Source organism: Nesoenas mayeri (assembly GCF_963082525.1).
Source record: "Nesoenas mayeri genome assembly, chromosome: 20".
Classification (NCBI taxonomy): domain Eukaryota; kingdom Metazoa; phylum Chordata; class Aves; order Columbiformes; family Columbidae; genus Nesoenas; species Nesoenas mayeri.
This window is the reverse complement of record NC_137569.1, coordinates 7,751,943-7,767,448: the sequence shown is the minus strand read 5'-3', so window position 1 is coordinate 7,767,448 and position 15,506 is coordinate 7,751,943. Positions and strand designations below refer to the sequence as shown.

Below are 15,506 nucleotides of genomic sequence, written 5' to 3'. Positions count from 1 at the left end.
ATCTCATCTGTTAACACCAGAACTGCATTTTAGAGTGAGGAGAGAGAGACAGCCAGGGATTATAGGACCGTCCTCCTCCCTTTGTGAAGTTACAGGAATTTTTATAGATTCTTTTAATCAAGCCACTTATCTTTGCACCTTCCCATCCCCACAGCACAAGTCAGCACTGCACAGGGGTGAGGCTGACAGCACTGCTGATGCAAGACATTTGTGCACATTTATCTGTCAAGCACCAGTAAGAAAATAATGTCCTAGGGATGTGGTATAAGCGGAAAGCCTAGAATTACAGCATCCCCTCCTGAGGCTCTCTCCCATACAAAGTCCGGCCACGCTAATAATACAGTTTGTTCCACCACAGGCCACTTACAACTCCTATTTAATGACAGGTATTGCACATAGAAGACAAGGACTGGCCAATGCGTCAGCCCAAATGAATGGTTCGGAGGATGCACAAAAATCCTCACAGGGTTAACGTGGCAGCAGGACAGGGCAGTTGCTTCGGGCTATTTATTTCCTCTTAGTTCCACTGTACTGACAGGGAACGCTTGCTCCTGCAACAACAGCAGTCACGCTGTATTTCAGTTTTCTGTGGTGAGGAAAGAGCTTGGACCAAGAGACCCAGAAGGTGTTTAGACAAGGTTCTCAGGGACATGTTTTAGTGCTAGAGTTGGGTTAGGTTATGGTTGGACTCTATGATCCTGGGGGTCTCTTCCAACTGAAGTCCTATGAGTATATTTTCCTATCTTTTGAATCCTGCAAAGAACTGGAAGAGTTCCTTCACATCACCTCACGTACCTTCGCAGCAGCAAGGCTTCAGTCTCGGGCACTGAAATGGCCCAAAGCAAGCTGGCAGCAGCAGACCAAGTGGTTGTCTCCGCCAAGGAGAAGGGCTTAGGCTGCAATTCTGCTTCTAATGGAAATGCTTTTTCACTCAAGTGGTTAAAGGCTTTCTGCAGCTTCGGGCTGGCAGAGCAGGGTTGGGGTGAGGGATGCAAAAGAAAAGGATGAGATTAGTTTACTCATGAGAATTTTCTCTCATTTGTGAGGAGCCAGGCTGAGACACACCACAGGCAAAGACTTTCTGTGGTGTACAGATTATCAGAAAGTGATTAAAATCACACACTCAGGGGGACCCTCCAGAGTCTATTCCCACCAGCCTGTCCCGGCACTCCTGCCCGCCCGTCAGCTGAGGTGCCGATCACCCTTCGTAACCTCCCTGCTAGTGATTGCTGCTGCTATTCCTGTACCTCTTCTGGGTTTGATCACCTACAAGTTGTAGCAAAGTCACAAACCTAGAATACATCTGACGAGTATCTGGGGCAACACCCCACAGCAATAGAGTCAATAAGCCACTGGGATACAACCTTAGGCACCCTTATACCCTTAGGTAGTCTTGCCTATTGCAACATTTCGGTACTGAAGAGTGCAATCCCAGTTAGGAGACAGAAGGAAGGTTGAAGGGCAGAATACTTCTATTATTAACAGCAATTACTTTTAAAAATTATTTTTTATTTAGATTGCCATATAGAGAACAGCCGCTTCCTTCCAGCCTTAAGAAAGCCCCCACATCTAGGGGGGAATGAGTGCAGCTGCTAAGAAAGCCTCTCTCCAAACCATGTAAAATACATTTCCCTAAGCAAAAAAACCCACAGCAGACATTCCTCCCAAGCAGAAAATGCTCAACTGCTCCATTGCTCTGTTTCCATCTCTTCTTTCCCTGGAGAAAGGCAATGAACCCACCTCACATTAACAGCAGCACTTCAGCAATTATCACACTTTGGGAAGCTTCATTCTTACTGAAGCAGAGGTTAATTGTTCCGCATTCATTTGCCAGGCTTCAAGAGATGAGTTCTACAATATTAGGGTGGGGTTTTCATCTCTTTAATGCAATTTTGGCATCTCTGGGAAAAAAGTACAAGTTAGTGCCAAAGGCAAATATTATCTAATTCTTCTAATGGAAAGCTTCTAATAGAAGCTAAAAGTCGCTTTTTGCAACTGCTACGCACTCAGAAAGGGCCTCAGAACAACGTCATTGAAAAGCAAAAATGTCTTCAAGCTACAACAGACCTTAATGACGTTCAAGAAAACAACTAGCAGGAAACAACAGGAACACAGAGCAGGCAGGTGTTGGTCTTACAGACCCAAGAGGGACCCCTGCAACCTTGTGTTCCATCCACCAAGCAATTACAGAAAACACATGTCCTCCCTCACTTGAAAAGCCTTCGGTGGATCCCATCTGCCTAAAAGCCATTCTCAAATAAAAAGAAAATCTTTCAAAAAAGCACAGGCTAAGAGTAATAAAGACAACTAAAACTGTACCAGTCCACAGAGGACACAAGCAAAGGTTTACTCAGGGAATTTGAGGCAGCTCAGGTTAACCCAGAATTATTGTTTATGTATTCAAACATCAAACATGATTAGCTGACATCTCCATTACTAAAAAAAGCCATATGCCAAGCAAAGCATATGTTACTGAACCATAACCACAAATTATTTATTCTTGTTATCATTATCTGTTCTTTTCCTGGACCTCTCCTACTGCATGCAAACAATTCCAGGTGTTTCTGTCAGCTGAAGGTTTCTGTAAGCTCACCCATCAGAACAGTGATCTCTCCCAAAGTCCTGCCCTTTTATAAAAATAATTGCAAGCTCCTTTCTGTACAGGAAAGGAGTTAGTGTTATATCCTACACATAAAACTGCAGCACCACGAGAGAAGTGACCAGCTAGGGCAGATTCTCACAAATACTTGCAGAGTATGTACGACCACATGCAACATTGTTGGAAATTCCTTGAAAGCCCAATACACACCATTATGGAGAGTATCACTGGATTAGAAAAGATTAATGATTTTTCTATTTCCCTCTCAGGTTTGAGTTGCTCTCTCTCCGACCTCATCCTGCTGCTCAGAACTTGTCCAATACAAGAAACACTCTGGAATATGTTGTCTCACACCAGTGTGAAAATGACAGACACGTCCAGAAGATACAGCATCCCAAATAACAGCAGATGCAGAAGTTCAATGCCCGTTTGGTCCAGGCATCCTCCTTCAAGGCCACACCCTGTCCCACACCTCACCACCAACTCCATCCTTGTCTCATCCTGAGCCTGACCAGGAGCTCTTAGGGAAGGAACAAATTCTCATCCTTTGCCTTTCTAGGGGGACCCCACGGATCAACTCACCAGCACGCGATCTCCGAGCCGTAAGTCCTTCTCCCCTTTTTTCACAGACCCACTGTCCGAGAGGTTAGATCCAGACTCGTTGCCCGTCTTCATGGCGCTGTTCAGGACGCTCTCTCGCAGGGGGATGACACGAGTGGAGAGAGGTGGCGTGGCCGTCCCCGAGTGCAGTGACAAGTTCTGAGCCGTCAGGGAGTCCACGGAGGGGGCGTCGCTCCCCGAGCCCTCGGCCACCGGCTGCCGCGTCAGCTTGGACGGTCGCGTAAAAATCCCCTGCAGCGGCTGGCATTCAAAGTACCGCACTCCACCGACGGAGCCGTCATTCTTACCCACCGGGTCATCCAGAACGACCCCTGCCCACTGGCCTGGAGCAAATTGCGTCTCCCCAAGATACTGGATCACACCTGGCTTCACTCCGTTTACCCAGACACGTTCGCCCACCACAAAGTCGCCCAGGAAATCATCGCCCACCTCGGCAACCTTTGAACCCGACTTCTCGGTGCTGGTGGTGGAGGTGGCACCCTGCTTGTGTAAAGGTGAGCCTGTGGATCAAGGGAAGAGAGGTTTTGGTATGAGAAGAAATCCTAAAAGGCAGCCAAAACACCAGGAAAGGGTATTTACATAAAAGAGACATCTGGGACCACGAGTTAGGTTGCAGGTTTACACTAAGTGAAGGTTAAAACTTGAGCAACTCCATTACTTATACGTTTTCCTCATCAGGAAAGCAATCTGCACAGAAATCCCCATACGCTGCCCAGTTTCTGCAGCTCTTGCACACAAAGAACCGACCCCACATCTTCATCACCCTTCATGTGGCCACTTACCCCAGTCCTGTCACAGCATTGAGGGGTATTTTGCATGGCAGCACTAATAAGCTCAAAAAGACAGGTGTGGCATTAAATGCTTAAGGATCAAAAGGAGACAAATGAATTGCTGCTTTGAAGAAAGATGCCAAAGTTATCGTTTCATCCCAAAATAATATATATATAAAGAAATAAACGAGTGAGGTACAGATGTCTTAGTACCTGGCGCTGTGAGAACTCCACGTGTCTGTACACAGGCAAACAGTCCAAGCATCGAGAGTCCCAACAAGGGCATTAATAGCTCCTGTGGGACCATGCAGCTGCCTTGGCAAATTATTCCGTTTCCCCTGCTGCTGCTGTGCCCTTTGCTGGAGCAGAACCAGCAGTGAGCAGACACCTGGGGTATGCTCAATATAAACAGCACATCTATAAACAGGAAACATCTACAAACCCCTGCATGCAGAGCCTTCCCAGGGCTGACACACGTGCACTGGACGCAATAAAACAGGCAATAGAGAATGTTCTTATTCCAGCATCAGCCTGTCAAGCCAAAGCCAAGACCTCCAGCAACATCTCACTGCGCTGGGAGATGGAAAACTGCAGGTGATGCTGGAAATTCACTGTCCCACTCTTTCCAGCATACCCAGGACTGGCCCAATGTGACTGGTGTCTGAAAGGGAACAAAGACAACACGAGCAAACGAGGTAGCAGTGACCCCGGTGTCAAACTCTCCTGTCACAAACCTTGAGTTTTCAACTCAAACCCCAGGAGAGCGAAAGAAAAGGACATATGGACTTCATTAAAACACTCTGAAGGATAAAGGGGGAGGTTAAGTAAAGCCCTGAAAGCAACTACACAAGGGATTGAGGAAATAAGCTTGGAAAATAAGATCCAGCAAGTCATACATCCCAGACCTTCAGTCACCCTCAGCTCCTGGCAGCACTGAGGTCCCAAGTGTGTTTGGTGTAGGGTGGGTGTGTATGACACTTGGTCCCACACACCCTGTGCTCAATGAAAGCCACCCAGACTCTTCAGCCACACTGTAAGCTGAAATTTCTGGAAGCCACCAACCACAATAGCCTCACGCACACTCAGGAAGAAATTTTTGTTACCAGACAAGGCTGGCAGAGAAAGTCTAAGCAGCTGCAGAGACACACCAACCTCGAGAACTTATCTGAAATGAACTGTGAAACTTGTTCAGCCTCAGCCATCACTATTGCTCAGCCTGCACCACTTCTACAGCTCTTTCAGAAGTGTTGGTTTTGGATAAGGAAAGTGAAACACCAACAGGTTCCAAGAAACTCACTAACAGCAAAACAAGGGTACAGATCTCAGGTACGAAGTTGAAAACAAAATTATACAAGAGAAACACTCAACAAAAGGTAGACTGACTATTTTCTACTCCAGCCCTGCTGTTACCTGGTGATGCCAATCAAGAAGCCACAGCAACTATTTGGGTGTCACTATAAGGCATCAAACTCAGTAGCTCACCTGGAAACCAGCGATGGGGAAAGCTCTTCCTTCCTTGTTCCAGGAGGATCTTGCTCTGCTGCTCAGCCCAACACAAACCTCGCTTGCTCGACAGGACTGTGACGGCAGCTCCTTGCTCCCTCCCTCTCACTGGGACCAGGCTCCAAAACACAACATGCAGTAAGTGGGATCCCTTCCACTTGGGCTTTCCAACTTTACAACCCTATTGTGTTTATTAGCCAGCTCATTCTTTTCAGTTGAAATGGTCTTCCTGTAGGTCACAGCTTTTCAGGGCTGAACAACAGTTTATAAGTCAAAGTCATACACAGCATCCGCTAAATACACATCTTATCCAACTCTAAATCTCTATTTTCCCTTTAGCTTTTGTAAAGCTCAAGCATAACACATTAATAACAACCATGGCAGATCTGGTGCTTGAGGCCCTTTGTGCAAACTCAGTCCATCAGTTTTAGGGGCCCAGTGACAGGATACCCCACAGTGACATGGCACCAATACTTCAGGAGCTGAATAAATGCCTATGAGCTAAGAGCTGGAGATGGTAAAGGTTTTAACCGAAGCTTCAGCCTGTTTGCACGGGTCTTGTTACCGTGTCAATGAAAACCATGTGCCCAAAATCCCTGAAAGCGCAAGGTCTTCTGCAAACAGAAGGACTCTTCCAGCTCTCGGAACTGCGTGCTGAAGGAAGAGGTGAAGAGACAGCTTTGTGAGATAAACGAGCAAGAAACCGCCCTTCCAACAAGCTCTAACAGTTGGAAAAGGAGGAACACAGCACTTGCTGTGGAGGAGCATCAGCAGGAATGGCCTTCTTTGCAGGATCCCTGAGGAGAAGCTCAGCCTCGTGCTATGTTTAAGTGGCATCCACATCCAGCAAAACCCGGCAGCCCCTCACTCCCTCCACATCTTTTGACCCCCTGCAGGACTCCAGTTGCTCATTTCTTATCACTGGGGAAATGAAACAAAAAGGAAAGGAAACTCCTTTCTGAAGTGGAGGAGGGAGAGGAAGAGAAAAGTAGTTTGCACAAGAAGTGGTGCATAGTGAGTGCTGCTTATGTATTTCCTACTCCCTGCAGACCCCTTTTGTCATCTTACTGCTCCCAAGACACATGCCAGGCACCACAACTGCCAGAAGAATCAGAAATGCAACAGCCTGTTGTGTTGCCATGGGAATCAGGAGACAGGCAGTTAATTGATAAAATGGAGGCACATTAGAGTTAAAAGAAAGGGGAAAGAAAAAAAAAAGAGATATAGCAGAGTAGTGTCTCATGTCAGGAAGGGAGGGAGAAATGACAAAACGTGTGATATTTTTAAAAGAGTTTTACAAATCCCCCAAAGGTCTTTTGCCTTCTCCATTTTCATTTTCAGAGGTTGTTACCCTCCAGTTCCACCACATCACAAGACAGGCCGACACGCAGCACAGAGCTCCTGGTCAGCACTCCCTCTCCCTGGCAATCAATAAGCTTCGCATCCACTAGCCCACAACAACAATGGTACCAGCTCAGCAGAAGCGTCACTGTCTCCAGACCTGAAGCCACTACATCCTCACGGCACTGGCCATGTCAATGCTGTCAGTGTCACTAACCTGTGGCAGGGCAGCACACCCTGTGACCAAACTAACGACTCAAAAAGGCTTTGGTGCCAGCTCTGCTCCCAGTGCTTTGGGACAGCCCCATGACCAGGAGACCATAATGCCCATTTGAAGCTAAGATGGATCTTGTCAGCTGGAAAACCCCACTGCTGGCCACAGGACTACCAGCTAAAAAAAGAATAATGTATGTTTTCACTGCCACAAGGATTAGGTAAGAGCCAAAGAGCCATTAGAGCAGGCTGCTCAGGTAACAACACAGTGATGTGGACTCAGCTGGGACATCAGACAGTGTCCCTGTTCAAGCTGCAGCCTGTACTCAGGACACCAAACGTTTGCAGTGGATGATTGTTTCCCACCCAACAGACCACCACTAAGAGCCGGAGGTGTGGAATAGTGATGTATTGTCTTTACTACCAACTACCTATCACCTCCTGGCTCTGTGTTTTTAGCCGTTGCTTTTATATTGCAATTCCTGTGAGCCTTCCTCAGCCTGCAATACCATTTCACCTGCAAGTATAACCTACAGAAATACGTGAAGGACAGCAGAGCTGATTAGAGCTTCCCCAACAGAGAGGGGAACAACAGACAGTCCAGAGCATCCACTATCAAACCCTCAGCTCCTGTTGACTATCGGGGCTGGTCTACAAGCAAGAGACAGGGAGGTACAACCTGCTGCACCCCCAGGAACTGCCACCAGCATGCAGGGAGACTCGGCTGCATCCAGCAGTGTCAGCAGCAGCCACACAGTCCCACAGGAGGAGGACTGGCTGCTGCCTTCCCAGCGCTCAATGATGGTGAAGACTCACCACATGTCATTTCTAGGTTCCCACAGAGGGACTGGAGCTTCCCAAAGCAGCTTGGATTACATAAACATGACGGTGTTGGCAATCAAGTGAAAGCCAGCCTGCCCTGCCGTGCCCAAATTCAAATTATCGAGCACAGCAATGAAGCAGCTGTTTTCTGAAAGATTTATCGTGGCCCTTTCAAGCTGCAAGATAAGGCAGAAAGAGGGAGGGAAAACACAAGAGAAAGCAACGCTTCACAGGCAATAGCCGAATGCCTGGCAGCGCATTGTGGGAGGACGCAGCCCCAGAGATTTATGGCTGACTTAGAAACAACAACTGAAAGCTCTGCAAGTTCAGAGCTGAAAAGTTGGGGCTGTAATCGCCTGTCCCATGGGACTTAAATGCAATGACTGGCACAGAGATGAGCTCTGCATCTGGCACCCTGGAAATGTATTGCCCCTGCTGTTCCCTGGAATAACCCCCATGGCGCGGATATTAAGATGCGAGACAACTTCATCATCACTTTCCCTGGTTCCTTTGAAGAGAGGAGACGTACCTAGAAAGAAACCTGTGATGAGGAGGAAGGAAAAGAGGACAATAAGAAAGCGAAGAAGAATTATGAATGAGCAAGCAAAAGCGAATGAGAACCACTACAAAGTTTCTTTGCACTGAATGCAAGGAGATGCCCGTTGAGGCAGATATTTGTCTTCACAAGGGCAGCTGGGAAGGGCACTGAACCTCAAACAGACGAACGGAACAAAAGCTTTCAGATAAAGGTCTCATTCAAGAGACTGACTGGTACGAAATCTGCTCTGCCACAGGCGAGACGTGTGTTCTTGGAGCCCGCTAGAGAAGGGAAGGATGGAGGACCCTGGGGTTTACCAGCTATGCTAGATCAGATTCAGTTTAATTCTTAAAAGAAACAAACAGCAAAGATATATATTGGTTATGTATAAGGTTTTCAAGTTTTTCAAATAAACAATGGCATTCAACAAAACATGCAAAACAGACAGGTTTTGGCAGCAGACAGCACGAGGGAGACGAGTGACTGGTTGAAAATGCACAAGCTTTCTTTCACTGAGGGATAATTAACTTGCAGTATATGGATGGATCTATTCATCTCAAGATTACAGTCTTAATTTTTACATAATTATTATTCTTAAACCTGTAAGCATATTCTTTCAACATTCATGTTTCAATACATTACTCAACATTTTCCAGCCTGAAAACAGGGCCTACATATTACACCCCTGGAACAGCACCTGTTTTCGCAGAAAATAGTGAACACAAAAATGCCACCGTTTTAATGGTGTTCCAGGTTTGACAAAAAGAAGGGAGTACCCATGCCTTCCTCCCCAGCCCGTGCCACCCCAGTCTTTAGAAGTCAGTCAAAAAAATCCTAGAACTACACTAAAGTAGCCCCGGTATATTACAGAATAATAAACTTCATTCTTCTGTAAATAAATAACAAAATCATTTCAGCTAGACAATATTCCCCTTAGAAGCATTATTCACCATAGCTTAGTCTAACTAGAGGATATATTTTTCCATTTAAACAAGCCATTAGCTGTAAAGATTCATTAAGTCCTCTCCTTCCAACTCCATATCCAAACAGATTTACCTTGCCCTGACGGTTACAACTACTAAAAGACTTCAGGACAGAAAGGAGAGTTAGAAAGCAGCCCAGAACAGCCCAGTATGATGGTATAACCCACAAGACAGCCCCAAGAACACTAACCGGGGGAGATACACTTACAGGGATGGCTCCTACCCCGCACAGCAAGTTTCCTTCCAAGCAACCACAGCCTCCCCGTGAATCACCAGCACACACTCACGCGTCTCCGGCTCTCCAGTTGCATAGCTGTAATCACACCATATGTTCGAGCTTCTTTTATAAAACTAGCACAAAGCAAACTTCTAAGAGTCTTTTCAAAGCAGCCCAGAAAAGCTTGGGAACGAGCTCACTCTAAACCCGCCATGTCTGCAAACCCTGGAACATACGTACATGCACAGTTGTCGGAGGTTTCTCAGGCTGTGGGAATTTGCAAGGCACAAGCAGGGTTTCGGGGCTGCTATTACGGAAGCGAAGACAGCTGCTCTCAGTGAGCTGATCCGATGACAAAAAGAAAGAAAAGGAGGCAGACTTAGGTCTTTAATGAGACATTTATAAATTATTTCCCAGGCAGAGCACTGGCACTAGCACAGAGAGAGGAGCAGTCTCAGGACACCTTCTGAACTACAGGAATTTATCTTGAGTACCCAACATTGTAAAGAGCAGCCAAGCAGAGTGCTTTCTCTCCACGAGAAAAGCATTCAAGCAGCAGGGTTTTGATATTTCACATCCTTTGTAAGTGTAGGATTTTTGCTCAGGCAGCATTCCCACATCAAACCCACTTGGACGGACTCTGGTGCCATTCCTAACCAGCTACTGCAGTAACTGAAAGAGATGAGCAGCCAAGCAGCACATTGCTCACGCAGGTGCACACAGAAAGGTCACTGACTTATTCGCTCCAAAATGATGGCATTAGCTCACTACCAATAAAACGTAGAAGACAAGATACCAGAAAATAGCCTGGCCTGGTCCATCGAGAGAGTAATTACCATTTTATGTTCAGACTGGAGCCAGACCAGGGCATCAGCAGCTCCGACAACAGCCTGTATGCGGATTGTAATGCAGGAGAAGTTCTGTGTGTCTAACTCAGGATATTTACTCATAAGACATAACCCGAGCAGTCATGCACAAGCAGAACGGCTGTACCTCCAACCATCCAGGTGATATTAAGGTTAAATGACCAGGGAAGAGCCTAGTTTGACTTTGGCACAGACTGCCTTTGGGCATAGTACTTACTCCAGCTATATCATAGAATCAGAGTGGTTTGGGTTGGAAGCAACCTTAAGACTCATGTATTCCAGCCCCTGCCATGGGCAGGGACACATTCCACCAGACCAGGTTGCTCAAAGCCCTGTCCTGCCTGGCCTGGAACCGTTCCAGGGACGGGGCATCCACAGCTTCTCTGGGCAGCCTGTGCCAGGGCCTCAGCACCCTCATGGGGGAGAATTTCTTCCTCATATCTAATCTAAATCTCCCCTCTTTCAGTTCAAAGCCATAACCCCTTGTCCTATCACTACATACCCTTGTAAGAAGTCCCTCTCCAGCTTTCTTGTAGGTCCCCTTTAGGTACTGGAAGGCTGCTCTAAGGTCTCCCCAGAGCCTTCTCTTCTTCAGGTTGAACAACCCCAACTCTCTCAGACTGGAGCAGCATTTTGTGTGGCATGACAGCTGATGAACCATGTCACTCATACCTGTGCTCCTGCTGTGCTGTCAGCTAAGGACCAGCAGCACTTCAGAGACCCACATGCCCCCAGCTCAAGCTTGAAGCATCCTTTAATTCCAGCCGGGGTGCAACTGCACAGCTGGAACGTGCAAGCTCAGGCAGTGAGTGCTCTGCTGGCACCTGGGAGCTCCTCCCCATGTGAAGGACTAGCAGCAAGAAACCACATCAGGAAGATCTTCCCTATTCTTTTTCTCTTAACTGATAACAAATCATAATTTCTACTCACTGAACCTCAGAAACATTTCCTAGGTACAAGCACAAGCTTTTCTCCAGGTTTCCGATATTACTTCACCCTGCTTCCCCCTGGCAGGAGTTGGGCTGATGTTCACAGTGGTGGCTCTTTGCAAGAGCTCACAGCTGAAAAAGTTCTTTTTCATGTTCTGCCTGCAGCAAGTCTTGAGAGAATAAGTACAAAAATGTAACACGTAATAACCAAGGAGGATGGTTAGCTCCTTATCTACATGCTAAGAGAGGCTTGTTTTTGGTGTTTTCCTGGAAGACAGCAGAGAATTAAGCCACTGTTAATCGAATCACTGGGATGGCACCAATAGAAAAGCAAGCACCATGCTTTCTGTCTTGTATGTAGGGTTTTTTTTTCTCTCCTCCGTAGAAACATGACAGCAACACAATTATATTACAGCATGCCTTTGAATGATCCAGCTGAAAAAGGGACACTTCAGGGGCCACCTGTAGCATCCCCAGGATCCCAGGGGAACCATAGGAGAGGTGAAGACCAACACCTCTGAATTGCCACACAAACTTGTGCGCAAGCTCAGGGCTGCACTGTGCTGGAACACAGCTCTGATTCATTACTTCATCAGCCATTTATTTCTGCAGCCATACATCCATGCGCAGATCACCCAGGAAGGTCATACAATAGAGCAATTGTACACAGATCTGAACTGTGCAGAATGCAGAGTTTGTTGGGCTGGTTTTGTTTTGCCTAATCTAATAAAAAGGATATTTGAGAGCAGATTAACACTGAGTCATCTACTTTATTCCAAATATCTGGCTTAAACGGCTAAGTATCCAATTCAAAAGGCAATGAGCTGTAAATGAACAGGCACTATTTGCAGAAAATCCAAATCACCTATTTGCAGCGGATGTCTAATTTTTTTTTAAGAAAAAAACATCACCATGATCCAGATTTGACCACAAAAATATCTGAGCTATGATATGAACATAGTAGCCCACAACATGTACCTCAAACCCAACAGCTGTAAGTCTCAATGATCACCAGAAATTACGTATTATACCCTCTGTGGTGATGGTGTGCAAAGTGAGCAGCAGTGCTGGTGCTGAGATCCATAATGTGCAATGAAAGGTCCTGGACAAAGCTGGGGGAGCCAACCAATTGAGATACCAGGCACCCCCCTGACTACCCCGTAGCACACAGGATGCTCCCAGTCCCAGTACATCTTACTAGTTTGAAAGACTCACATGTGAACTATCCCCTCTTTCTTACGCTACTTCTTCAGAACTTTATCAGATGATTAGTTTTATGGTTTTATCCTCAGAACACACCTGGCCAGGACAGCAGTCATTCAGTGAGAACAATGTCCCCAAGCTCTTTTTTAGGGTCACGATTTTCTCAACATCATACCATCCTTATCTGAGGAATAAGTTAATATCTTACTGAACCCAAAATCGAGAAAAATATCTGCATTCTAAATATTTTGAGGTGTTTGTGTAGACCAATTCACCCACTTAACTGTATGCAAGGAGGATGCTCACATGCAGGGTCAGCGTGTGATGGTTAAATCCAACCAATAGCCCATACTACGTAGCAACAGTCTGATGCCACTGTAATCTTACAGATTCTCATCCCAAAATCCATCTGTGCCAAAGGGAATCTTTCCTTTTATTTCAATGAATATTGGCTCGGGCCTCTAATGATTAATCTGCTCTTGCAGGATTAGTTCAATTGTTTGAGGCAGAACATGCAGGAACAGATTCTGCCCCAAAGCTGCACCCTTACTCTGATGGGTGTAACTGCAAGCGTGCTGACGTTACTGCAGATTTACACCAGCCTGGCTGAAGAGGATTTGGTTCATTATATTCAAACCACCATAAGCTGAACATCTGTGGGAAGCAGATTTTCTTTCCCTGCTGCTCTGTGAGGAGCTACAGACAGTGGGAGCCGGCAGGCCCCTGACCTCCATATGCCTTCAGCCTGTGCTCACATCTCCTTCTACAATGAGTGCACTGAATATTAAGGCTTAACTATATCAAATCCTTCTAAGAGCATCTAATGATTAAGACAATTAAAATCAGACTACCAGTTGTCTCTAGATGTCACCTGTAAAGCTGATTAAATCAAGATTGATTCAATACCCTTTCATATTGCTTGCAAGGCATCAAACCACTTCTCCTTGGAAAAGGAATGTTGCTAAAGGTCCTTTCCTAATTCAAGAGAGGAGCAGGGGCACCACCGCCAAAACCTGCCTAAAAAACCCAGTACAAGACATATTCCAGACAAAGTGGCTCATGAAAGAGACATGTGAGCTGAATACAAGCCCTGTGCTAATAGTTAAACAGTTGGTCCACAGCCATGCCAGAAAATATTTGGCTTCTGGGTAGGCAGTGGAGATTAAAAGCAAATGTGCAGGTTCCCATGAGAGCATCAGTGTCCAGGAGCAAGTGGATGTGTACAGAGCAATGTGACCCACACGCAGGGCACTTCAGTGACCCCACAGTAGCGATGAGTGAACACACTGAAGCTCTAATGATCGCTTAGCAAAGCTTCTCCAGTGGTTTGTCACAGGTCCAACACCTCAGCTGCGCTGGCCATCAGTCACCACCGTTCCTCTCCAATTGAGCTGCACATCAATCCCAAATCACCAAACCAGCAGCTCTCAGACCCTCATTTGCAGTTTTTCCTGTGCAACCCTTGAAAACACACTCCTGTTTTCTTTCAGATAACTGATAACTTCTTGAACAGATGACTGCCTGTGTGTACGTGGATACTCTAGCTGTTGCTACTGATTGATAGATAATCTGCTGATATTGTAGTAGCCAAAGGCATTTGAACTCAAACCATGCTCCTCAGAATCTCCCAGTTGCCCTAGGATGTTGTGGACGCAGACCTGTTAAAACAAAGCAAGATCTAACCAAACTTCACAGACATCGATGACATGTTTCCAGCAACAATCACTAATCTGACTCGAGGAATATCCAGTTGTGCTTGCAGGATGGATTTAATTGGGGACAGCTCTTAGATGAGAGCTCACAATACCAATCACTCCATGAGGCCTGAAGCAAAACAGCAAAAACCAAATGTTTGCTAGAAATAACAGCAGCCTCTGGCCCAAGGACGTGGGGTCTTTTCTCTCAATTTGCCAGCGCACAACACCCCAAGTTAATATTAATCGAGAGCCACAAAGCCTTTGAATAGACAAGAATTAGCTCCCTATGTCTGTGCCAGTCAATCAGCTGCTCCAGACACTACCATCCCATTTCTTTTGTTTCAGGCAAAACAGTAGTTTAGTGTTTTCACATTTATTTGGGAATGAGAATTAATAGATTGATACAAAATAATCAAGAAGCCTCAACATTCTTTCTTGCAGCTTAGCAAAAAAGCCTGTGTTAAGACACTGCCAAACCATCAGTGATTACCTGAAAATAACCTGCCCATAACATGCCTCTCATTACCAATGCATGAATTCCTCAGCAAGTACACCTTCCCACCCCTGCTTTTACTACAAAATAATCCTAGAGACAACAAAAGTTACCTCTTATTGCTGTGCATCCAGTCAGTTTACTCCAACAAACTCCTGAGAAATCTGAGGGGCAAACAACTGATTTCCAAATTAATTTACCAATATGTTGCTATTAATCCTGTTGTGGATAAGTAAAAAGGAATGAAGATTTCTCATTCAGGAAGGTAAGAGCAATGCACTAATCCTACAGAGGAGCTAAGGTGGTGGTGAGATTTAGACTCCTCCAGCAGAATTCATACAAGTATAATTTACTAATGCTGGGGTCTGGATGTATGTGAAGACTTATCCACATAGAATTGCTGAGTCTCTGAAACTAGAAGCAGCTCTCAGAAGATAACTGCATTTCCAGAAAACAAATCAGAAAATAAAGTTAACTTCTCCCCCCACCAGGAGACTCAAAATCAGATTCAACCCTGATAAAAAGATTACGGCACACAATTTGCAAAGGGACCTGGGATGTAACCCCCGGAGCCCAGTCTGTCCAATTCTGTTGGCCTCTTCTCCTTATTCTCTGATACTGAGAGCTGTTGATATATGAAAATGAGAAGGCATTCCCAGGCTCCTGGCAATGCTCTATAGCTTAGCTATCGAAGTATAATTTTTGGCAATA

The 15,506-nt window shown here is 45.9% G+C and overlaps 1 protein-coding gene across 1 annotated transcript in view; it reads right to left on the bottom strand.

The window, feature by feature from the left end:
* The window catches only part of CLIP2 (CAP-Gly domain containing linker protein 2), a gene marked incomplete at both ends in the record, with an annotated part of 46,417 nt that overhangs the window by 26,386 nt on the left and 4,525 nt on the right, over window positions 1–15,506 (bottom strand). Inside the window, one exon of the mRNA XM_080356858.1 lies at window positions 3,182–3,720. Within this exon, the coding sequence (XP_080212984.1) occupies window positions 3,182–3,720 (539 nt within the window). The remainder of the gene's footprint in view (window positions 1–3,181; window positions 3,721–15,506) is intronic.